The sequence below is a fragment of the Hylobates moloch genome, unplaced genomic scaffold (genome assembly GCF_009828535.3).
Source record: "Hylobates moloch isolate HMO894 unplaced genomic scaffold, HMol_V3 SCAFFOLD_20, whole genome shotgun sequence".
NCBI lineage: Eukaryota > Metazoa > Chordata > Mammalia > Primates > Hylobatidae > Hylobates > Hylobates moloch.
The window spans coordinates 17,132,500-17,157,791 of NW_026652295.1; the positions used below are offsets into that span (position 1 = coordinate 17,132,500).

At 39.4% G+C, this 25,292-nt stretch overlaps 1 protein-coding gene across 6 annotated transcripts in view; it reads right to left on the reverse strand.

Moving 5' to 3' along the window:
- Positions 1-25,292, reverse strand: part of KIF13A (kinesin family member 13A) — a 238,511-nt gene that overhangs the window by 95,949 nt on the left and 117,270 nt on the right. For all 6 annotated transcript variants that reach the window (XM_032140355.2, XM_058432204.1, XM_032140352.2 and 3 more), the window contains exons 4-6: positions 19,277-19,337; positions 1,594-1,686; positions 1,001-1,181 (exon numbers count right to left, since the gene is read on the reverse strand). In XM_032140355.2, coding sequence (XP_031996246.1) covers positions 1,001-1,181; positions 1,594-1,686; positions 19,277-19,337 — 335 coding nt within the window. The remainder of the gene's footprint in view (positions 1-1,000; positions 1,182-1,593; positions 1,687-19,276; positions 19,338-25,292) is intronic.

Genomic DNA, 25,292 nt, shown 5'->3' on the forward strand with positions numbered 1-25,292 from the left:
TGCCTGTCCTTAGGGATTATTTTTGAATGGTGAGATTATAGGTCATTTTTATTTCTTCTTATACTTTACCTATTTTTCAAATTTTCCATAAATAGATATTATTTTTAAATCAGTACAATTTTTTTTTTTTTTTTTTGAGAAAGCGTCTCCCTCTGTTCCCCAGACTGGAGTACAGTGGAGCGATCTCAACTCACTGCAACCTCTGCCTCCTAGGTTCAAGTGATTCTCCTGCTTCAGCCTCCCAAGAAGCTGGGATTACAAATGCCCATCACCACACCCGGGTAATTTTTGTATTTTTAGTAGAGATGGGATTTTGTCATGTTGGTCAGGCTGGTCTCGAACTACTGACCTCAGGTGATCCGCCCACCTTGGCCTCCCAAAGTGCTGGGATTACAGGTATGAGCCACTGTACCGGCCCCGAATTTTTTAATTGAAAAAAAGTAAATGGTCCCCCTTCCTCTATGAATCAAATAAATATATTTTTAAATCACCTAGTTAAAAAAAATATAGATCCCTGGGTTTCACCCTGGGTCTACTGAATACAGTCTCTATGGGTGGGTATCAGCCAAGTGGATGCTTAAAATGTTCCCCACGATTCCAATGCACAGCCAGGGAAGGGCATTGCTTGCCTTGGCTGGGATGTTTCAATCCTTTAACCCTTTGACCTTTAACACGTCAGTGCCATTTTCCAATGTAAATGGAAGAACCAATGTGCTATTCCTAACTCAATTTTTATGAATAGTTCATGGTGGCAAAAAAATAATACCAATAGTAAAAACATCTTTTCAAAGGGCATACATAGGCAACTTTATACATTAATGTAGGATAAACACTGGGTATACCAACAGGCTTTGAGAAGCTGATGATTTCTCTGTAAATGAATGAAAACTAGTGTAGTCACCAAGAGCTTAAATACTTATATTCACTTCCAATTTTAACTTTAGAATCATTTAAAATTATGTCCCCCTATTAACACACTTAATCTTGACCACTAACTTACCCTTTGGGGTCTAAAAGATCCCGAACTTTCTCATTATAAATTTCCATATAGGACACTTCAACTTTAAAGGTCTGTGACTCATTTTGCTCCAAAGAGATCCTTTTAAATAAAGCACAGCAGAGCCTTGGAATAAGGCCCAGCTGCTCAGCATGGCCCATCATGGAAAAGGATTTTCCCGAACCTGGAGAATAGCAAGCAAAAAGAAGAACAGGTAGAGGAGGAAGCAAAATGCAATGCTTCAACCATACAAGGTTTCCCCATATACTGGCCACGGTAACAGAGCAGAAAAGTGGCCAACTCAGCCTCAAACCCTGTTGCTCAGGCTGGAGTGCAGTGGTGTGATCATGGCTCATTATGGTCTCAAACTCCTGGGCTCAAGCCATCCTCCCACCTCAGTCTCCCAAGAAGCTGGGACTACAGGTGTGCCACCACGCTGGGCTAATGTTTTTAGTTTTTGTAAAGACGGGTCTTACTATGTTGCCCAGGCTGGTCTCAAACTCCTAGGCTCAGGAGATCCTCCCACCCCAGCCTCACCAAGTGCTGGGATTATAGGCATGATCCCCCACATCTGGACTATAAAAGCAGCTTCTTACCTGTCTGTCCATATGCAAAAATGCACGCATTATACCCCTGAAAGGCTTTTTCAAGAATTCCTTCCCCAAGGCACTTGAAAACTACTTCTTGACCTAAAAAACAAGACAAATATTAAAAACTAATAAAAAGAATAATTTTTCCTGACATATTTGTATCAATAACAATATCATGTCAATTCAAAAAAATGTTAAAAGTGTACCAAGTGCCTACTAAGTACAGGGCTGTGTATTAAGAGCTTGATATATGCAATTTCATCCACACTTCTAAACTACAGCTCAGTACCTGGATACACTGTTTCCCTCTAAGACACCTCTCTAGATATTAAAGTTGTCTTTCCATTGTGAGTGGGCCATATGGAAGCAGCATTCAAATTTTGTTGTTTTTTCTTATGACTAAGTATCTACAATGTCATTAAACATGAATTGCCTTACCTCCCCAGCTAGATTCTGAACTGCCACTGAACAAGACCATGTTATACACACCTTGGTACCCCCCTTGGCACCTAGCTTGGTGTTTTGTACATGCCAAGTGCTGAAAAACCGTTAGTTGCTGAGGATGGATTGACAACTTCAGCTGCTGTTTGTAGATTCACAGGCACCCGTCACCTGTGTCCCCACAGGGGGAGTGGGGGACAAGTTCTCTTTCGTGAATCTCTCTGTATCACACTGCAGCTCTTGGGGGCATTGTGTCGTGTACTATACTATGGCAGAGCGGGGCTGAAGAGTAAATGAGTGACAACCTGTTTTAAACATATAAAAGGACAGCATTTGCTACCCTTTGAATTTGGTGATTTTCTAATATTCATTCTGTGTCACTAAGACAATTAGACTTATATTCTCCTTCCTGTCTTCTTATAGTCCTTAGAACATTCACTGTTACAGCATTTGCAGAAACTACTAGTTTAAGTACCCGTTTCCTCCACTGGAATGACAGTTCCCTGATGCCCAAAACTATAACCTGCTTATCTTCATGATCCTAGAGCCTAGTACAAAATGCTTAATAAATGTTGAAAGAATGAGTCAATTTAACATTTTTATCTTACATGATAGTTCCTTTTACATTTGAAAATAATGTAACACAACATAAGCTTTTGGTTTTATGTTTTTCTTTTATGGAAATTTATATCTGATTTTAGGAGTCACTTATTATACTATGATATATGATGATTGCAGGATGAGACTCTTAAAAGTGTTTCAACACAAAACGAGATAGTATTTGTGATATGTGTTTAGTTCTGTGTCCCCACCCAAATCTCATCTCGAATTGTAATCCCCACGTGTCAAGGGAGGGACCTGTTGGGAGATGATTGGATCATGGGGGTGGTTTTCCTTATGCTGTTCTCATGATAGTGAGTTCTCACAAGATCTGATGGTTTAAAAGTGTGTGGCTTCCTTTGAGTTCTTTTCTCTCTCTCTCACTGCCATGTAAGGCGTGCCTTCCTTCTCCTTCACCTTCCACCATGATTCTAAGTTTCCCGAGGCCTCCCCAGTCATACGGAACTGTGAGTCAATTAACCTCCTTTCTTTACAAATTACCCTGCCTCATGTAGTTCTTTACAGCAGTGTGAAAACAGACCAATACAATTTGCAACCATTAGGCTGGCAAAAAATAAAATTCTGACAACATCAAATATTGCTGCATTGAGGAAATAGGTGTTTTCATAAGCTGCATATGGGGGGAGAATAAACGCATACAGACATTCTGAAGGAAAACTTGACAGCATCTATAAAAGGGAATATGCCTACACTGTCTGACCCACTGTGAAGCATCTATCTAGAAACGCATTCCCAAAAAGGACCCTGTGAAGGATGTTCATGGCAGTGTTATTCATAATACTGTAAATGGGAATCAAGTTAAATGCCCATAAGTATGAAAGTAAGTAAAGTGTGGCTGTTTTATATGATGGGATATACTACATAACATTTTTTAAAAACAATAAACCCCCAACGCCCACATCTATGTGTAAATAATGCTCGAATAAAAAAACATTGTTAAGTGAAAAAAAAGCCATGTTCAGAACTGTACATATAATGTAAAACCTTATGTCAAATAGTTGTGTGTGTGTGTGTGTTTGTGTGTGTGTGTGTGAGAGAGAGAGAGATCTACGAATGCTAAAGTGTAAAAAATGGATTGGGAAAAAATATACCAAATTTATATAACTTTATTTCTCTATTGCTAACTTCTACCATCTAGCATAGATGTTTGATAACTTCCACCAAACAAGCTGGTGGAATATGTGGATTTTTAAAAATGGGTGTAATCAGAAGAAGCTTTTCTAAACACCCAGGTCTGTTGTGAAGCGTACCTTAAGATCCGTATGCAAATACGTGTATATTCAGAGAAGAATAAGGTATAATCAAAATTATTATCTGCTTCACAAATTGCTTTTATGTTATAGTCAAGTATGATAGTCTTGTGCTCACGAAGAAAATACCTGACCACTCTGGTGGTCCACTCTGGTGTGTGATCTTTCATACATATTAATATGTATTCTCATGTTTTCTCAAAGGACCTTCCTTATTCCACGTATGTTCCCAAGCCCCGTGCTAAAAGTTAGGCCTTAAATCTGGAGCCAAGGCCTATAGCAGAGAAGAACCAGAATTAAATCCAGCCTGTGCCCAGGCTTATTAGGATTGCTTGTGGTCCTCAGCCAGACCTAAGTGCCATTTGAAGGCATTCTAAAAGCAATACATTCTTGGCACAAACAGCTGAATGGAGCAATCTTGTTTGATCTTCCACACTGGTTAACCAGCCCCCAGGAAGGGAGGGGGGTGAGGGTGGGGACAAGAGACCTCAAGAGTTGGCTAAGTCAAGCAACGTGACCATAGTTCATGATTTCAATTCATATTTAGTTAACTTGAAAAAAATCCCAACAGCTTGAGTTGATGAAAGGATTCAATGCAGAGAAGTACTGTGGTCAAAGAGATTTTATTATGGCTTCCTAGAGCCTAAAGTTAATATATAGTATATCTATTCCCATATCAGGTAGTAAAATGTGGTACTTCTGGTTTCTGCTCTTGATGCTGAATACACTGGAATTAGGAGGAATTATTTTCCTAGGTTCTTTCAAGAGTAAATCACAATGTGTCTTTTTCCTTGGTAGGAATGGCCTTTTAAACTAAAGATTGTTAGTTGGAAAAACAAGGATGACTGCTATATAGCTGTATGAAATAGGTTTATGATGTAAATGAAATAAACTACCAGGATGTGTATACTAAAATTGCATGAAAAATAAATGAAATGATCAAATAACTCCCCAGCATATAAAAATACAAGAGTAGGCCGAGCATGGTGGCTCACACCTGTAATCTCAGCACTCTGGGAGGCCGAGGTGGGAGGGTGGCTTGAGGAGAGGAGTTCAAGACCAGCCTGGCCAACAAAGTGAGACTCTGTTTCTACAAAAAATGTAAAAAAAAAAAAAAAAAGGAGTAAATTTCAGTTTAGTGTTTGACCAAATTGTTGCAAACACTAAACAGGACATGATTTAACCTATTAAACTTGTATTCTTTTATTATTTATGCTACTAAGGAAAAGAAAAGATAATTTTTATCAACTGTCCTGTTGGCAATGTACTTTAAATATTTTGTTTTTTTGTTTTGTTTTGTGTTTGTTTTTTTGAGATGAGTCTTGCCCTGTCACCCAAGCTGGAGTGCAATGGCACGATCTCGGCTCACTGCAACCTCCGCCTCCCGCGTTCAAGTGATTCTCCTGCCTCCGCCTCCTGAGTAGCTGGGATTATAGGGGCCCACCACCAAGCCCAGCTAATTTTTGTATTTTTAGTAGACATGGGGTTTCACCATGTTGGCCAGGCTGGTCTCGAACTCCTGACCTGAGGTGATCTGCGCTCCTTGGCCTCCCAAAGTGCTGAGATTACAGGCGTGAGACACTGTGCCTGGCTGGCACAATTTTTTTTTCATGTTCACCTTTACTGCCAGATTGTGAAAACAGTAATTGCTGCATCTTAGTAGAATGCCTGGCACACAATAGGCATTTGTATTCACTGAATTATTCCTGTGTTGATATTGCTGTTCTCAGAAAAATGTATTTTACATTAGGAGCCTCTTCCCTCATCAGTGACAATAAGTTATCAGAAGGCTGTTGTAGTCCAGCCTGAGTGACAAAGTGAGACTCTGTCTCAAAAAAAAAAAAAAAAAAAAAATTCTTTGAACTTAAAAATAAATGTTTAATTGTATTAGTTTACACTTCGGTCAAAGTATGACTGTTTTTGAAATTCTAATGAATCCCATAAGACTATAGTAGGCCTTTGTTAAATAAGCCAATGGGGTATGAATAAATGCGTCAACACACTATGTAGGTACTCATAAGGTAATTTTGATAAAAATTACAAATCACATTTTTACTAATACCCACAGCATCCTCCTGGCCATTACAACAAAATATATGTGACAAAAAAATAAAAACTAGTCTCTCTGATTTCCACTAAATATATACATGTGATTTCAAATACAGTCAACTTGTTTTAGTTAGTTATTTTTGGCAGATAGAATATAATTCAAATGTATCATATTTAGTAAAGTTTTATTCATAATTGGAAAAGAAAAAAATCTGAGAAAAACAACATAAAAAATTGAAAACGAGTATACTACGTTTCTGAAAAAATTTTTCATTCTCCATGTATTTTTACAAATTTATGCAAGATTGGAGTCTAGAGAGACTGGAATACATTTTATTACTATGGCTTTGTGTCTCAAAGACAATGCATTCTGTTTTAAGACAAGAAATAATGAACATTTTCCCATCTCTACAAATATACATCAACATTAGCATTTTTAACAGGAGCTCAGCTTTCCATTGCATGAATAATGGATGCAATCAGTTACCTACTATGGATATTTAGATTATTTCCTTTTATTTTTCTGCAATATTTATTCTTCCATGTTTACCTCTGTGCAGTTTCCTATTGACTTTACTAGGCAAAACTTCAAAAAATCAAATCTCCAAGTTCTCTAAAAATGCATGAGTCTCTACTTTCAACACTCTCAACAACAATCCCTATGATCATTCTTAGTTCTGACTGAGTCAGTAGGAAAAAAAAGCCTCTTGTTTGGATAATTTTTCTTCTATTTATTGCTTATTTGTATTAACACTTTAGTAAGTTGACTATTTAAGTCCTTGGGCTAGCCATTGCTTTTCTTCTCATGAATTTTAAAATCCTCATTATATATTGAGGATATTAACCATTGGTCTATCTTACATGTTATAAATATTTTTTCCCAGTCTGTCATTTGCCTATCGGTCTTACATTATTCTTGGTCATACAAAAGCTTCTGGTCTTTCATATTTAAATCTTTTCTCTTTTCCTTCATGATTTCTGCCTATGATATGTGTTATGCCTCACAAATCCTTTTCCATCCCCAAGTGATATAGAACTCACCCATATTTTCTTCCAGTTTTGTTTTTGTTATTATTTATTTCATTTATTTTGGAGACAGGATCTCGCTTTGTGTCCAGGCTGGAGTGTGGTGGCAGGATCATAGCTCGTGGCAGCTTCAAATGACTGGGCTCAGGTAATCCTCCTGCATCAGCCTCCCAAGCAACTGGGATTAGAGATGCGCACCACCACTGTTTTCAACAATTTGACTTTCAAACCTGAGTTTTACTCCTTACCAGTTACGTGACACTGGGAAGGTTCCCAGTTTATCGGTAAAATAAGACTAATAGTTGATACCTAAGTGGGCTACTGGGATGGTTTAATAAACCAATATAGGTAAAGCACTTACCATAGTACGTGGCCAGTATAAATCTAGAATATATTTTGGTTATTATCTATTATTATCATCTCTTAAGTCTTTAATCAACTATAATTCATTTTACTGCAAAGAAAAAGTAATTATCTAGTTATTTTTCCTTCAGATGGCTCCTTCATTTTTGCAACAATTTTGTGGCATAATCCAATTTCAAAGATAAAAGAAAAAAGGTCAGGTGTGGTGGCTCATGCCTGTAATTCCAACACTTCGGGAGGCTGAGGTGGGAGGATCTCTTGAGGACAGGAGCTCAAGACCAGCCCAGGCAAAATAGTGAGACTCCCATCTCTACAAAAAATAAAAAATTAGACAGGCATGGGCCGGGCATGGTGGCTCATGCCTGTAATCCCAGCACTTTGGGAGGCCGAGGCGGGCAGATCACGAGGTCAGGAGATTGAGACCAACCTGGCTAACATGGTGAAACCCCGTCTCTACTAAAAATATAAAAAATTAGCTGGGCATGGTGGCGGGCACCTGTAGTCCCAGCTACTCGGGAGGCTGAGGCAGGAGAACGGCGTGAACCCGGGAGGTGAAGCTTGCAGTGAGCCAAGATCGCACCACTGCACTCCAGCCCAGGTGACAGAGCGAGACTCCGTCTCAAAAAAAAAAAAAAATACAAAATTAGCCAGGCATGGCGGTGGAGGATTGTTTGAGCCTAGGAGGTTGAGGCTAGAGTAAGCCATGACCGTGCCACTGCACTCCAGCCTGAACGACAGAGCAAGACCCTATCTCTTAAAACAAAACATTAAAAAGAAAAGATACTTGTTCTTAGAAAGATTTCTGAAAGGAGCCAATTATCACTATTTTTCTAGCTCCCACAGAGGTCCCATTTAAAAAATATTACTGACCAAAAATGATGGTGGTGACTCTCACATGTAAGGGGGTGGGGGACAGAAAGGGTGGGGTGTGTGTTCGTGTGTGCATGGACATGATGAGATGAAGGAACAGTATCATTATTTGGGCCAGGGTATGCTAATCCATATTGTCTATTATAAGAAAAATACTTTTTTTTTTTTTTTTAACACTGAGATAGAAGGGTACAGGGAAAAAAAAACACCCAATATAAAAAACTGTATCAGCAAAACTGTGAGTGGGACAGGTTCTAGAGTTCCCCCTATTCTGCCCTTCTGGTGCCTTTTCAGCTATGTGAACCCCTGGCCGGAGTTATACTTAACCAGTTCTTTGGTTCGGTGACCTTCAAGGCACCACTGGAATAGTAAAAACAACTACAAAAAAGGCCAAATTGTCAACCAAGGCCTAAAAGGCAATATGACTCTTGATACAGTCTCTGTCCTCTCTTGCAATCAGCTCTCGGTGAAACACAGATGATGGCTACACTTCACTCTGCAATAGAAAATATGAAATACCAAGAACCCTCATATGGTCTCTTAAAGAGACCCTAGTTTATCCAAAAGACTGAAGGTTTTTTGTTTCTGTTTTGTTTTGTTTTGTTTTTGCTTTGTTCACTTCTATTTTTAAAACACAACAGTCCCTTTTCTCAGCATAGGAAAAGACGACTTGCCAACTGCTTTTTGAACCTCAGTTCATGAAAAAAGGCGCTGTTTATGCTGAGTGGTGGGAATCAGGGAATTCAAACAGTGCATGGGTGGATCCCATAAAAGACGCAATATCTCCACCCTAAACGTTTTCTGACTACAGTTTACACTCAAATAGAATGAGGTACTATTTGTCTAGGGGAAAGCACACCAGCCCATAAGCGAAGGTTTGTAAGTCCCGTGGGAAACAGGAGGCTCTATGAGTATTTGTTTCTATCCCAGACAATCCGAGCAGAGCCATAACATTGTCAAACCCAAGAGGCCTGTGACTTTTCAGCAGAACCGATGCCAAAAAGGCAGTGGCCACTCTGCAGATGTTAGCTCCGCATGCCTGGTGCAGGAAATTCACAGGGCAAGCCTGACCTCACTTGTTAATAACCATGACCACAATGCCAATTTCCTCTGGGGTTTATGATTAGACCTTCTATAATCACGTGAACAAGTCTTAAAACACAGGCATACCCAAAGTAACCCATAACACAATGTCAGAACAGCAAAGAGAGCTCCTGTATGGAATTTCTACAAGCAAAGTCACAGACCTGAGTCACTCAACCCTGAGTCACATAATGATATGAATCTTTTTCTTTCTTGAAAGAGATAGTCTTGCTCTTCCACCAGGCTAGAGTGCAGTGGTGTGATTATAGCTCACTACAGCCTCTAACTCCTCGAGATTCAAGGCATCTTCCTGTTTCGGCCTCCTGAGTAGCTAGGACTACAGGTGTGTGCCACCACATATGGCTAATTTTTTATTTTTATTTTTTAGTAGAGGTAAGATCTTGCTATGTTGTCTGAGCTGATCTTGAGCTCCTAGCCTCAAGTGAGCCTCCCACCTTGGCCTCACAAAGTGCTGGAATTATAATCACTGTACCCAGCCTGACACAGATCTTTGAAAAGCTAACACCCTTGGGTGTCCACACTTGTGCATAATCTGTCCCTACTTAGAACAGCAGCAATAGGCTCAAACCTACCATGTGTGTGTACTCGGAGATGGGTAACCAAAGCAAATCTCTTTCTATAGCAAGAAAGAAACCAGGGATGGAAGGAAAAATGCAGCTATCATTCCTATGCCCAACATCTGATGACTGAAGAGGCACAGGATAAAAGAGTCACAGTGGGCTGTGTTCTAGAAAGTGAGAGAATGAAATGGGAGGATATAAGCCCTGTCTTGTTTAAAATCTGCATTAAACAAGGCAGACACCTATGGCCCTTGGCTGAATAAAACACCAAGCATGGTGATGCACAGATCAGACCTGGCATATGCACAGAGTATTTCTTGTTTTTCTAAAGTAACTACATAGAAAAGCATCCAATATTTGAACACAATCAATAATTTCATCAGTTTAAACTGAGCCCCCAGTTTTCCTTCTTTTCCCTATCTCTTCTCTTTGGAATCAGAGTAGAGAGAGAGAGGAAAAAAAAAAAAATAAAGGCTAGGCTCACTATTTATGACTTGGAATTCCTGGGCCTACTCATTTGTGAGGGTGTTTTTCCACTTCTAAACAGGGCTGACAGGCACAGTGATTTTGATGAGTCTGGACTTGGCAGGTGGCCCAGCTCCAAATCAGAGCACCTGGACAGTGCAAGACCAGACAGGTTCTTCTCACATACCTGAAGGGGTGAAGAATGCCCAGCTTGGATGAGGTTTAAATAAATTCCTTTCTCAAAAATCTTTGGTGTATGGAAGTGTAGCTTTCAAAAATTCTTGTATGTAGTGATTTCAAACCTGGTTTAAGTTAAATGACCAAAAACTACAGAGTCCAGATAAAGAAACTGAGGCTGTAGGGCTTGACTTGGTATTGCTAGATATAAGTTTTAATCAACTACAGAAAAGTTAGCCATTGAGGTGCCTGGTAAGAGGATCCCAAGAAACCAGGCCATGAGGGTAAAGGTAGACCACAGACACATTTTCCACTGCAGAATCCAATAGCTATCAGTGTTAGTCTGGAAGTCTGGCTTGCAGCATGGCATGGCTGACTCATCCAGATGGATGTTTCCACCACAGCAACAGCACTGGGGCTGGCCATGAGCATGGTCTTTTTTTGTTGCTGGACAAAGTGGCTGATTCACCAAGGAGGAGGTCATGCAACCACTGCTCTCGGCACTGGTCCCGAGAATGAAGAAAGAATATGAAGCCACTCACCTGTGAAGAATGTCTTACAGAGAATGTGTGTTGGAGTCATATAGGAGGGTGTTTCCCATAAAACAACTGCTGACAAAGTAAACCTTCATTTCTATCTGATTTGATGGTGTTTTACACCCCCTCTCTCTGATAAAGAAGCAGATCCAACTCAACATCTCTTCTGGATTGTAGGCTGCACAATATTTATAGTATTTGAGGGGAGGTTAAAACAAAGCCCAAACCAAATATAAGGATCCTAGAGAACTTCTGACAGGAGTGAGGGTATCTTTAGTAGTATTCCTGGCTAGGTTCTAAGCCAGAGCACTTCAGTATGACTTCCTTAGGAGTCATATTGAATGACTCTTCAGGATGAGAGAGCAGAGGAGCACCATAGGCTGGAGTAGAATCCATAAAATTTTCACCAGCATACATGTCATTAACTAACATCCACATTTACCAATGCTTTCAGTGCTCTCATAGGGAGCAGGGCTTCACTAAACCTCAGTTTTCTTATCTGTAAAATGGGGGCAGTAATAGTTTCTACCTGACTGGGTGCTTTGACAGTCTTATCACCTAGTGCCTGTAGAGGGATCGGCACAGTGCTTCGGATTCAATGCTCAGGGTTGTACTGTCTATTGCTATTGTTATTCACCCCTCTAAACACAATTAAGTTAAATGATGTTTCTGGATGCCAACAAATACCCTAAGGAATAAATGCGGACAAAGAAAGGGAAGTATTGAAGAAAGTGGGATTTGATAGGATAAAAAATAGGTGAGTAAAGGGGAGAACAAAAAAGCAGCATATATATATACATATATATTTACACACACATACACATAAATATACACTTAAAAAAATTTAACAAGAATAGCAAAGCTCATTTATTTTTTAGCACCCTTTACAAGAAAAATTTTTCTTAACTGACATTCTTGTCCAATTCTCTGGATTAACCAACATTCTCTCTTCCATCTATGAAATGCCCCCTGCATGCTACATCACCCCAGCTGGGAGGCTACTCTCTGGACTGTCACCAGCTGAGTTATGCTTGTAAAAAGGGTCAGTTGTATTTGCTCCTAAACTGTTCTATGTCAGTTGTACTTCTCTGTAATTACATAATTTAATTAACAAATGCAAAAAAGAGCGTTGCTGATTCTAAGAAAACTCTAAATAGAATGCTTAGGAACAACTTGATAAAGGTGAATCACCAAAAGAAATGACAAATCGAGTATGCGTGAGATAATTTATAAAAGATCACAAAAGAAAAACAAAAATCTGGGAGGATTTGGCCTATTTTTTCATAAATGTTTTTTAAAATGGCATGCATCATTTATAATGAATCCCTACTTTAACAAACTGTTCAAGTAGCAACTACTAGTGCTGCTCATAACTATAGGGAAAACTTTTATGGTTTAAACCCAATAGCTAACAATTATTGAGTGTTTCCTCTGTGCAAGGCACTTGCTGAGTACTTCATACACATAATCCCATTTCAACCCACAAGATTTATAATAAGGAGGTGCTGTTATTATTGCCTACAGCCACACAGTTGGGAAGTGGCAGAGGCAGAATTTGAGCCCAAGAAGTTTGACTCCAGAGCCTCTGCTTTTAACTACTAGAAAAAAGACTTCATTCAAACAGACGATCTGAATAGTAAAATAATGAACCAATACAATATGATAGAACAAATTAATATTGTAGAACTCTGCTAAGAAATTGGTTCTATTTTGGCTACTGTTGGCTTTTAGAATGCAAATTTTGCTGCACAAATGTTTTGTCTCATTACGATTCTGGTTAGTTAATATTTAGTTAAGCAATATGAAGCAGAAATCATTTCTAGCTCTGAGCACATAAAATCCCCCATCATGGGAACAGAATCAAACATGGCTGCTCTTCCCACCGCATTAGTCCACAGATTGGAGGTGCTCTTCTGTCCCCTCACAGTATAAAGCAATGCTAGCAGAATAAGAGGCAGATGTACAACCTTTCTCCTGAGTTGCAGGGCATTAACAATGCTCGAAAACACATGGCTTCAGCACATTTGAGCAACATGCCATATGGCAAGAACTGTTATATAATTTCTGAGTCAACAGTTTAGAATCTCTCAGGCCAGGGAATGTTCACATCCACACTGACCCCAGATATGCCACTACCAGACTGTTTTTTTTTTTTTCATTTTTGGCATGAAGATTTCTATAGAGCTGGGAAGAAAATAAAAACCAAAGTTACTGGAAGTCACTATTACCTACTAACATGGCACATTTTAGAAATGTTAAAAAATGTATTCATTCATTGTCAAGAATGCTTTAATTGCAATCAGCAGTGACTTAAACATTTACAAAGACTGCTTTCAAGTTTCAGTATTGACTATAATATACTAACTTCATAATCTTAAATGTGGATCTGTGTATATCTGCATGTATAATATGAAGTTTGGGAGAACATATTAGTTTATGTAGAAATGCCATGCTCCAGGTATCTAATTCTGCAGGTTATTTCTGTTTTTTTCATTAGCCCTTACACAGGGTTTTTTGCTTCAAAAATTTTTTGCTTCAGAATTATCTGCCAGACAAACATTATTACAACCACCTAGCCAAAAGGTAATAGGAGGAAGAGATAACATATTTCAAATATAAAATAATTCCTGGCTGGGCGCAGTGGCTCATGCCTGTAATCCCAGCACTTTGGGAGGCTGATCACTTGGCGGGCAGATCACTTGAGGTCAGGAGTTCAAGGCCAGCCTGGCCAACATGGTGAAACCCTGTCTCTACTAAAAAATACAAAAATTAGCAAGGTGTGGTGGCACATGTCTGTAATCCCAGCTACTCAGGAGGCTGAGGCAGGAGAATCGCTTGAACCCAAGGAGGCGGGAGGTTGCAGTGAGCCGAAATCGTGCCACTGCACTCCAGCCTAGGTGACAGAGCGAGACTCCCTCTCAAAAATAAATAAATAGATAATAAAATGTAAAATACCTCAAAGCATGATTCAATGCAATGTGAATGGCTTAACAAATAAGCCTTTAATTTGCCTCTGAAAAGTCCACTGGAACAGCTGTGTGGCCAACATAAAATGGCTGATTCATGTTTTATTAGAGAGCTGGAGGGGATCTGAGATCATTCCAGGCTGTATCTCCTCCTTTCACAGATGAAGAACAGAGACCCACAGAAATTATCCTGCCCAAGGTCTAGCAGTTTGTGGCAAAACCAGTTGTCATAAATCTCAGTACATTGCATTTTCTTTCCAAAGTACTGACTCCTGTCACAATGAGACAATAATAAAGACGATGATAAACATTAGGGGAGTGCTTCCTAGGTACTTACTAGATTAAGCACTTTAAATGAATACGTCATTTAGTCCTCAAATCAACCCTATGAGATCAGAACTATTAGTATCCTTATTTACCATATGAGGAAACAGAAGGATCGTGAGATTCAGTAACTCACCCGGCCTTACACAGATAGAAGGCGTTAGAGCCAGGATTTGAACCAAGTCTGACTTAAGAGCCCATATTCTTCAACTGCTCCAACCAACCCACTGCAGTGCCATTATACCTACTAGAGAATTACGTGTTTCTAAATCAGAAAGTGGGAGCGTGGAGGCTCTTCCTATAGCTTTTAATAAATAGCAAGACATGATTGAGAATTTAACATTTTGACACACCACACAAAATTTAGAGCCCTTGCTTCTTTTTGCTTTCTCAATCCATGCACTTATCTTCCTCTGTCTCTCTCCCTGCTACCCCCCAGTTTTGAGAGCGGCTTTGAGAGTCCTGATTCAGTATCAATGATGCCATTATTCATCGAGCCTGACAAATAGGTCGGTTTCAGGAAATATGTGCTTCCCCTTCTCCACTTCCCCTGTTTTCCACCAGACAATGAATGCTTCTATCTTAATGTTTTTATTCCCAATTAAGAAGAAATTGTTATTTTTTAATGAAGAGAAAATAAATTAGTATGGAAACCATTAACTAATCTACACGTAACGTATTTACTAGGCAGATTATTTACAATGGATGTAAACTTGAAAGAATAGTAAGCATGAATTTTACCTTTTGCTAAGGAGAAGGAGCATCATAGTATTTGTATGATAATGGGAATATCTGAAGAATAAGAAAATATCCTCCCAAATTTTTTAAGTAGACAGTGCTCTATGAGCTGGCAGAACCCAATTTCAGGGCTAACTGGGACATGGTACTCAATGTGATCATGCAACCTAAAATTTAGTAAATTTTAGGCTATCAGTATGTTTAAAAATAATTTCGATCTTTTAAAATATATCTGAACTATTTGTAATGAAGAGCTACAGAAATCTTGAGTTTCACAACTAAATTTTATCATCTGTATGTAATGAAGTCATTTCTGGTTTGAAAAAAAAAGTTTGTTGCACATCCAGGCACATGAGTAGTATATTGCAGAAGGCTAGAGTGTTCTTGTGGGCAATAATGGAGGATGTGATTCCAGAAGATACGGAAAAGAAAGAGAAAAACAACCTTCCTTAAGCATTATTTTAACCACATTACTCCAATAGCCCCTATTTTTTACCATATTAGTCTGAAGTTCTTAGAATTTCCTATTATCTGGCCTCACTCAACACGTACAAATAGGTCTCCCATCGCATCCCCAACAAGATGCACCTTCTTATTTTTCTTTCTTTCTTTTTTAATCTTAACTTTGCAGTTGGGTACCCCCTCCCCCGCCCAAAGATATACCTTCTGCTCAGACCAGCATTACCACCATGGCTCTGTATCTTCCTTTATGGAAAAGTCAAATGAAAATATATCATTTACGGGAAGCTTCCATTAATCAGCACATAAAGTGACCTATTTAACCCTTACAGCAACCACGTAGCATAGGTATTGCCATTTTTACTTTCTTCCATAGAAAACAAATTGTAGCTCAGAGAAATTAAGTAAATTGTCCAAGAGAACCAAGGCAGAGGTCCTGAGATTCAAAGCCAGGTCTCACATCAAAATCCATGTGTTTTCCTTGATACATGTCACTTCCTCTTGTCTGGATGCCTTCTAGGCTTCCCTTTGACTAAACTCTAAACAACTTATATGTTGACAAGTAATAATCATATATATTTATGGTATACAACATGATGTTCTGATGTATGTATCCCTTGTGGAATGGCTGAATCAGGAGATTTAATATACGTGTTGTCTCAAATACTTATCTCCTCTATGTTCCATCTGCTCTCTGGTGCCTTCCCAGACAACTGGTGCCTTTCCAGATTTTATCTCTTTAAAATCTGGTGCCTTTCCAGATTTTATCTCTCCTTGGATTTTATGTAACACTTAAAATCTATAAAATTTAGAGTTTAAATATTATCTCAAAATGTTATTTGGTATGTATTTCTTTTGCTTTCTAACTTATTTTTGGATTTCTCAAGGGCTTCCTGGGCTGCACACACACAGTAGGGGGGGGGTCATGAATAATTAAAAAATTATTGTGAGACTTTCTGGCTTCCTGAGTTATATGAAAGGAACCAACAATAGACACTGGGCTGAGGCACTGAATGAGTGGTGAGAGGAGTCCCAGAAGAGACGGTGGAGAACGTAGAATGGGGCTATATAATAAAGGACCTCAAATGTAGTCCAAAGAGTACAGATTTTTTCTAGCATGTGATGAGGAGTCCTGGAAAGTATCTGAGAAGTGCATAAGAAGAGCTCCAGTTCAGGAAGATATATATGGCTGCATCTTGAATAACATAAATTGAACACGGTTAATGACAGGTTTATATAACCATAGCATTTATCCCCATTTGTCTCTGCATCTGTAGGAAATGTTTTACTTTTGTTGTTGATTTAAATCTAAAAGTACACACCCGGCACAAAAATACAGAGTGCTAACAAGTCAAGACTGTTCCAGACTCTGCAAAACTTACTACATAAAGTCCCAAAGGACTGATAAAAAGACACATTAATTACAACCAACATTATGAACTACTTATTAACTTTAATAAAATATATTGCTCAAGTTGCAGGAATGATATTTGGAAAGGCTAATTTACCCAGTGTGAGCAACTGAAGGAATTTTCCTAGTTCAAGACTGTTAACTCTTGAAAAAATCATGTTATCAAACAATTTCTCAAGTTTACTTTATATGGCAAGGAAAAACCTATCAATAAACAAAATATTAATTCTCTTTAAACTGGTCATGTGCTTTTACCTCCAAATCTTTTAAAGCCCATATCCTCCCTTCATTTTTTTAACTAAGTGAGAATGTCATTCAGCTGATGCTCTTATAAGTAGAAATAAGGAGAAAACACTCATTAGGAAGAAATATTTAGTTCACAAGATCTGTTGTACAACATGGTGACTATAGTTAATAACAACGTATTGTATTCCTGAAAATTGCTAACGGAGTAGACTTTAAGTGTTCTCACCACAAAAAAGGATAAGTTCATGAGGTAAAGCATGTATTAATTAGCTCAATTTAGCCATTCCACAATATATACATACTTCAAAACATCACGCTGTACATGATAAATATATGCAACTTTCATTTGCCAGTTAGAAAAATAATTTTTTTTTGTTTTTTTGAGACAGAGTCTTACTCAGTCACCTAGGCTGTGGTGGGACCTTGGCTCACTGCAACCTCTGCCTCCCGGGCTCAAGCCATTCTCCTGCCTCAGCCTCCCAAGTAGTTGGGATTACAGGAGCCCACCACCACACCTGGATAAGTTTTGTATGTTTAGTAGAGATGGGGTTTTGCTATGTTATTCAAGCTGGTCTTGAACTCCTGACCTCAAGTGATCCACCCACCTCGGCCTCCCAAAGTGCTGGGATTACAGATGTGAGCCACCACGCCCGGCCAAAAAATAAATTTTTAAAAGGATGAAATATCTAAGAAAAAGGGGGCGTAATCAGAAGCAAAAGAATCAACAACTTCCTCCACCAAACCGAACGCTTCCCTCTGGAACTAAAGCAATAGTGGCTGACTCCTAGGAAAGCCTATGGTCATAAATAATAAAACAGCAGTCATTTGTGTTGGATGGAATAAGGATAAAATACCACAAGGAGGCCGGGCGCAGTGGCTCACGCCTGTAATCTCAGCACTCTGGGAGGCCGAGGCGGGTGGATCACCTGAGGTCAGGAGTTCAAGACCAGCCTGGCCAACATGGTGAAACCCTGTCTCTACTAAAAATACAAAAAATTAGCTGGGCATGGTGGCGGGCGCCTGTAATCCCAGCTATTCGGGAGGCTGAGGCAGGAGAATTGCTTGAACCCAAGAGGCAGAGGTTGCAGGTAGCCAAGATCGCGCCACTGACTCCAGCTTGGGCAACAAGAGCAAGACTCCATCTTTTTTGAAAACAAACAAACAAACAAACAAACAAACAAACCAACCAACCCACAAGGAAAGAATAGCAAAATGTGGGGCTGAGAGGCAGCACTTCCCTGAGGAGCATGTAGTATTCGTTCATAGGACCACTGATAGCTGAGGACGCTCAGGACCTGAGTGTATTTTGGAAACCACAGCATCTGTGCTCTGCTTAAATAAACAGAGCAGGGGACCAGGCGCGGTGGCTCACGCCTGTAATCCCAGCACTGTGGGAGGCCCAGGCGGGCGGATCACCTGAGGTCAGGAGGTCGAGACCATCCTGGGTAATATGGTGAAACCGCGTCTCTACTAAAAATACAAAAAAATTAGCCGGGCATGGTGGCACATGCCTGTAATCCCAGCTAGTTGGGTGTCTGAGGCAGGAGAATTGCTTGAACCCAGGAGGCGGAGGTTTCAGTGAGCTGAGATTGCGCCATTGCACTCCAGTCTGGGCAACAAGAGCGAAACTCTGTCTCAAAAAAAAACAAAAACAAACACACACACACACACACACACACACACACACACACACAGCAGGGGATGCCCTGAAAGTTAGTGATAAGGAAAGGCATGGCAAATGAAACCTTTTTTCACATGACCCTCACAACAGCTACCACTTATGGCTTGAGGTGGTTCCCCTATTATCTCAAATCCTTAGAAAATCTTTGAAGACACCAATACCCTCCATTACACGTGAACAATTTGAAGCTTAATAAAAATCTGTTCAAGGATTTTGCAAGTAAGTGGCAGACCCAGATTCTGAAACCAAATCTTATTGACTTCAAAACCCATGTGGTATAATTGGAAAGAATAGGTGTGAATTACATAGGAAAAGTAAAACTCCAGAGGAATTAAAGAAAATAAACTCAATGGAAGAAGAGGCCAGAAGCCCAACTGTCAGGTGTAGAGGGAGAAAACTTACCAGCGTATTTTGTAGTGTTAGATTCATCCATGGACCAAAAGCAATAATCAAAGGCAAATACCTGAATGAAAGAACAAAATATTAAACTTAAAGATTAATTGACTTCTTATGAGTAAATCAGACTAAAAAAATCACTGGTGAAGATGAGAAGGATGGCCACTACTGTCTGATTGAAAAAAATCACTACAGGTTTGGTGCTTTTGTTAACCATAAAATTTCTTATTTTCCTCTTTTTTGGGGGACAGGGTCACCCAGGCTGGAGTGCAGTTGAACTATCACAGCTCACTGGAGCCTCAAACTCCTGGGCTCAAGGGATCCTCCTGCCTCAGCCTCCTGAGTAGCTAGGACCACCAGTGCACGCCACCATACCAAGCAATTAAAAAAAAATTGTTGCACACAGGAGGTCTTGCCCTATTGCTCAGGCTGGTCTCGAACTCCTGGCCTCAAGTAATCCTCTCTCTTCTGCCTCCCAAAATGTACTGGGATTACAGGTGTGAGCCATTACGCCTGGCCCTATGATATTTCTTTTAGACTAAATATATGGTTAGCTTTCGGTATTAGAATAAGTTGTATATGAAAATTACTATTTATCTAGAATTCAAATAACCAGACATTTTAACCAGATATTTTTTTCCACAATACATCTGATGAGAAAAAACAAAAAACAAAAACAATGTCTTATCTCGCAAGTCCATGGTTTCAGCATCCACTGAACCTTCCAGGTCGATCTCCCTCAGCTTCTCAAAACTCAATTTTCATATAAAGCAGTTCCTTCTCCTAGCTTTCCATGATATCATCTCTAGCATACTGAAGCTCAAAATTCTCCATATTCCCATCCTGCACTCCTTTCCCCTTCTGTCTCAGCAGGCAATCTCCAGCAAAGTATGTTTTTTTTTTTTTTTTTGGTGGTGGTGGGGGGGGTTCTTACTGTATTTTTAATATACATTTTCTAGAAAAGTAAAGATGTGAAGCAATTTTACAAGTTTAGTATTTGGCATGTCTTTTATATGTAAAAGTATCTCTTCATATTTTTTAAATTTTAATTTTTTTTGAGTTGGAGTCTCGCTTTGTTGCCTAGGCTGGAGTGCAGTGGTGCGATCTCAGCTCACTGCAACCTCTGCCTCCCGGGCTCAAGTAATTCTCCTGTCTCAGCCTCCTGGATAGCTGGGACTACAGGTGCTTGCCACCATGACTGGCTAATTTCATGTTTTATCTTTTTTTATTTTTCTATAAGTTACTGGGGTACAGGTGGTATTTGGTTACATGAGTTAGTTCTTTAGTGGTGATTTGTGAGATTTTGGTGCACCCATCACCTGAGCAGTGTACACTGCATCACATTTGTAGTCTTTTATCCCTCGTCCCTCTCCCACTCTTCTCCTCAAATCCCCAAGGTCCACCGTATCATTCTTATGCCTTTCTGTCCTCATAGCTTAGCTCCCACATATCAGTGAGGACATATGACGTTTGGTTTTCCATTCCTGAGTTACTTCATTTAGAACAGTAGTCTCCAATCTCATGTAGGTCGCTGCAAATGCCGTTAATTCATTCCTTTTTATGGCTAAGTAGTATTCCATCATACACACACACACACCACGGTTCCTTTATCCACTTGTTGATTGATGGGCATTTGGGTTGGTTCCACGATTTTCCAATTGTGAATTGTGCCACTATAAACATGCCTGTGCAAGTATCTTTTTCGTATAATGACTTATTTTCCTCTGGATAGATACCCAGGAGTGGGACTGTTGGATCAAATGGTAGTTCTACTTTTAGTTATTTAAGGAATCTCCACACTGTTTTCCATAGTGGTTGCACTAGTTTACATTTCTACTAGCAATGTAAAAGTGTTCCCTGTTCACCGCATCCACACCAACAACTACTGGTATTAAATCATTAATTCACTTTTACATAATTAACTTTCTGTATAGCTACTGAACGTCTACTATATACCAGGAATGGCTGGTGCCTCTTGGTGCTTCCTCTGTAAGGACTCCCATCAAACTGCTGTTTTTTCTTTTCCTTTTTTTTTTTTTTTTTTTGAGACAGAGTCTTACTCTGTCACCCAGGCTGCAGTGCAGTGGCATGATCTCAGCTCACTGCAGCCTCCGCCTCCCGGGTTCAAGACATTCTCCTGCCTCAGCCTCCCAAGTAGCTGGGACTACAGGCACGCACCACTATGCCCAGCTAATTTTTGTATTTTTAGTAGAGACGAGGTCTCACCATGTTGGCCAGGGTGGACTCAAACTCCTGACCTCAAATATCTGCCTGCCTTAGCCTCCCAAAGTGCTGAGATTACAGGCACGAGCCACTGTGCCCGGCCCTAACTGCTGTTTTTCATGCCCATTACCACTTGTGTTCCAGCTGTTATTATCAAATGTGTAGAGCAATATTGCCCAAAGTGTGTTCTAAGGAACCGGAGTTTCATGAGCTAATCCATGAAAAAAGATCAAATCATGTTGGAAGTGGTGCACGTTTTATCCTATTTGAGATTCTCAATGAAATTCTCAATATTAATGGCTCTGAAAAGTCTTCCAGAGACTTTTCAGAAATGAAGTCCAGGAAAGAAGCCTATTTGATTGTTTAACATTTTATTTCCCCAATTCATTTTGGTGAAGAGACTCTTTTTGGAGTAACACCTATTAACATGCCTTTGAACTACTACTTCTCAGCATATCCCTTAGCAAATGCAGCCCAGGTGACTCAGTAGTTACCTTCCTGGGCTCACTGCTATTGCCTTTTATCTCTTGCAGTCCAAATAGTAAACTACAAACCTCCCATGGGCTGGATCCTTTAATGCTTAATCACTTCCAAGAGATCTTAAGCACTGAGCATACAGAACCCATGCTCTTTGGCCTGGCATTTGAGACTAGCCACAATAGGCCCTCCCAGCCTATTAACCCCAAATTCCTCATGCTCCAGTGGAACTTGTCCTTACCTCAGAATTACTAAGTATAATTTCATCTCTGTCCTTGTTCTCTCCTTCATTTCCACCCTTCAAAATACATCATACCCCTTAAGGCCCAGTTTGATACATTTTTCCTCCCAGAAGCATTCTTGGTTAAATCCAAAGGAATCATCTTTTCTTTCTCTGAAACCTTACAACACTGTTTAGTCCTTTTTTATGGCTCCTATCTCAACTATTTTATTTTTCATTTATCATGTATATGATCTGTGTGAGAGACAGCATTCATTCATTCATTCATTCATTCAGAGACAGGGTCTCCCTCTGTTGCCCAGACTGGAGTGCACTGGCACTATCATGGCTCACTGCAGCCTCAATCAGCTCAATTGATCCTACCACCTCAGCCTCCTGAGTAGCTGGGACTACAGGCACATGCCACCATGCCCAACTAATTTTTTTTTTTGTATTTTTAGTAGAGACAGGGTTTCATCGTGTTAGCCAGGATGGTCTCGATCTCCTGACCTCATGATCTGCCCACCTCGGCCTCCCAAAGTGCTGGGATTACAGGCATAATTTTTGTGTTTTTTGTAGAGATAGGGCTTCGCCATGTTGCCCAGACTGGTATCAAACTCTTGGGTTCAAGCAACCCTCCCACCTTGGCTTCCCAAAGTGCTGGGATTACAGGCATGAGCCACTGTGCCCGGACTGTATATATGTTTTATCTCCACTTGTAGACTAAGTTCCCTGAAAGCAGGATCCATATCGAATTCATCTTTGAAGCCTGCAATGTTTATAGTAGTCACTTTATAATTACTTATTGATGTATTTAATGGCATTAAGATCTTGCAGGGAAGCAGGCACTTTTTTACATTATAAAAGACTAGTAAGTTATATGCAATGTTCTCTCTCTCTTGCCAAAAAAATAAAAAAGACTAAGTTATGTTCTGAATAGTTTCAGCACTATATATACTTTATTTTAATGCTTTTAAAACTGATTTAGGTATATATGATGTACTCAACTTACATCATCAACCCGAGATCCAAATTCAATTTTGTTACTTAAACAAACATTCACTCTGGTTTTATAATAACCAAGTTTCAAATGAACAGTTATGAAACAATAGTTTCGGCCAAGAGAATGTGGAATATTTACTGCATTCAAGGGCTCTTCCAATGACTCTAGAGACCGACCACACAGGCGTAATCCAGTTAATCTTCCTGCCTCTGGGCAGGACTGAACTTCAACACTTCTAAGAGATGAAGATCTATCTTGTTTTTAAACATTTCCAGAAAAGGAGATTCCACAAACTCCCTTTAATGGCATCTTATAATACTTGAAACTTTTATTCCCAGGACATTTTCCTTTTCTTTTGACCTAAGTCAACTCTCCTTACTTTAAACGGCCAAAAGAGGCTATTTTCCTTTCTTTTCCTTTTTTTTTGTGAAGTATCTTTACCGCTCTCCTTCTTATATCCCGGGCACTGTGCCCAAGCTTGATCCACGGTGAATTTCAGTGACATGAGTCATCCTAAATATTAAGAAAAAAAAAAATCCTCCCACCAAGAACCTCTGGTTTTCAACCTCATTCTGTGCTGCTTTCAATAACTTTTGGTTTCTGCACTAAAAAAATTTGCAGTCAGTATCTACTGAGCATGACCTACAAATCAGGCCTAGTAGTAGTCATCTAATTCATTAATTCACTTATCCATTCACAAATATTTATTGAGTATCTATTGTGTGCTAAGCGCTAGAATTATAGCAGTGAATAAACATGCAAAGACTCGTGGAGCTCATGAGTATCCTATTACTTGCATTATCTGTAGTAATACTTATATTATTCATGTCCCTTATGAAGCTCCCAGTGGGGTGAAGGGAGAGAAGCAATATGCAAGCAAACAATAAACACATATGGCGCCAGGAGGTAATCAGTGACACAAAAATGTAACAGCATGGGGGCACTGGAGAAAACTGGAGCAGGTCCTATGAAAGTTTGTGGAAAAGCACAATAGCCAGATGGAATAGCGGGTGCAAAGGCACTGGGGCAGAGAGCGCCTGTGTGTTCAAGGACTGTGTTTTGAACACAGTTATTGTTATATATAGTGGAATAATCATTTATTCACTTCTTCAGTTATTGCTATATGTAGTGGAATAATCATTTATTTTCTACATGTTAATTTTTCATGCCTACCTCTAACTTTTTTAATTTTTGTTTTTGTTATAGAGACAGGGTCATGTTGTGTTGCCAAGGCTGGTCTTAACTTCTGGGCTCAAGCGATCCTCCTGTCTTGGCTTCCCAAAGTGTGGTATTACAGGCGTGAGCCACTGCATCCAGGTCAAACTTAATTTAACAATTTGCTATTCTTCAAATAAAGTAAGAAAGCTAGAGATTTACATTCATAGTAATGCTACTTAAAATAAAATGAAATCTACCCCAAATTTTGAGGGTCTACCTGTAAGAATTATTCCAAAGTCTGTGAAAACTTCTAACAATCAAAGAGTTAATCATTTAGAGTTGTTTTTGCTAATAAAAGGGCACATGACACAATTTTCATTTTAAGCATTTGCCCCCTAGAATTCAGACAAATATTAAAACCCTGCAGATGAAAAAAGAGTCCTGACAATACTGATAGATACAACTGTTCTTTGCTTGCTAAATAGCAGCACCCTTTGAACTGCATTATGTTTTGAATTTCAAAATCTTTGATCACAGGCATTTTAGAATGGTGATACCTCAAACTAGTCATAGAGTATAGGTTGTTATTTTACTAAACATTTACTAAAGAAAGCTGAAGTCCAGAAATCTACATGATTTCTCTAAAACTCAAAGCAAGTGAATAGAAAAATTTTTGTTATTTTTTTTTTCTCAGCTGGAAGTGATCTCCCAATCCCCTTTCCCTCCTATGAAATTTTACAGCAGTTTGTAGCTCCCATGACAGTGATTCACATACGGTCCTGTTTTATGCCTTGGTTCTTCTGTGTGGGTCTTACTTCCAAATCTAAATGGTGAGCTACATGGCAGCAGGGACTATGTTCCATGCACCCCATAGTGCCCGTTTCAGTATCTCATACAGGGCAGGCACTGTATGTAATATTTTTTTCAATTAATAAACATAT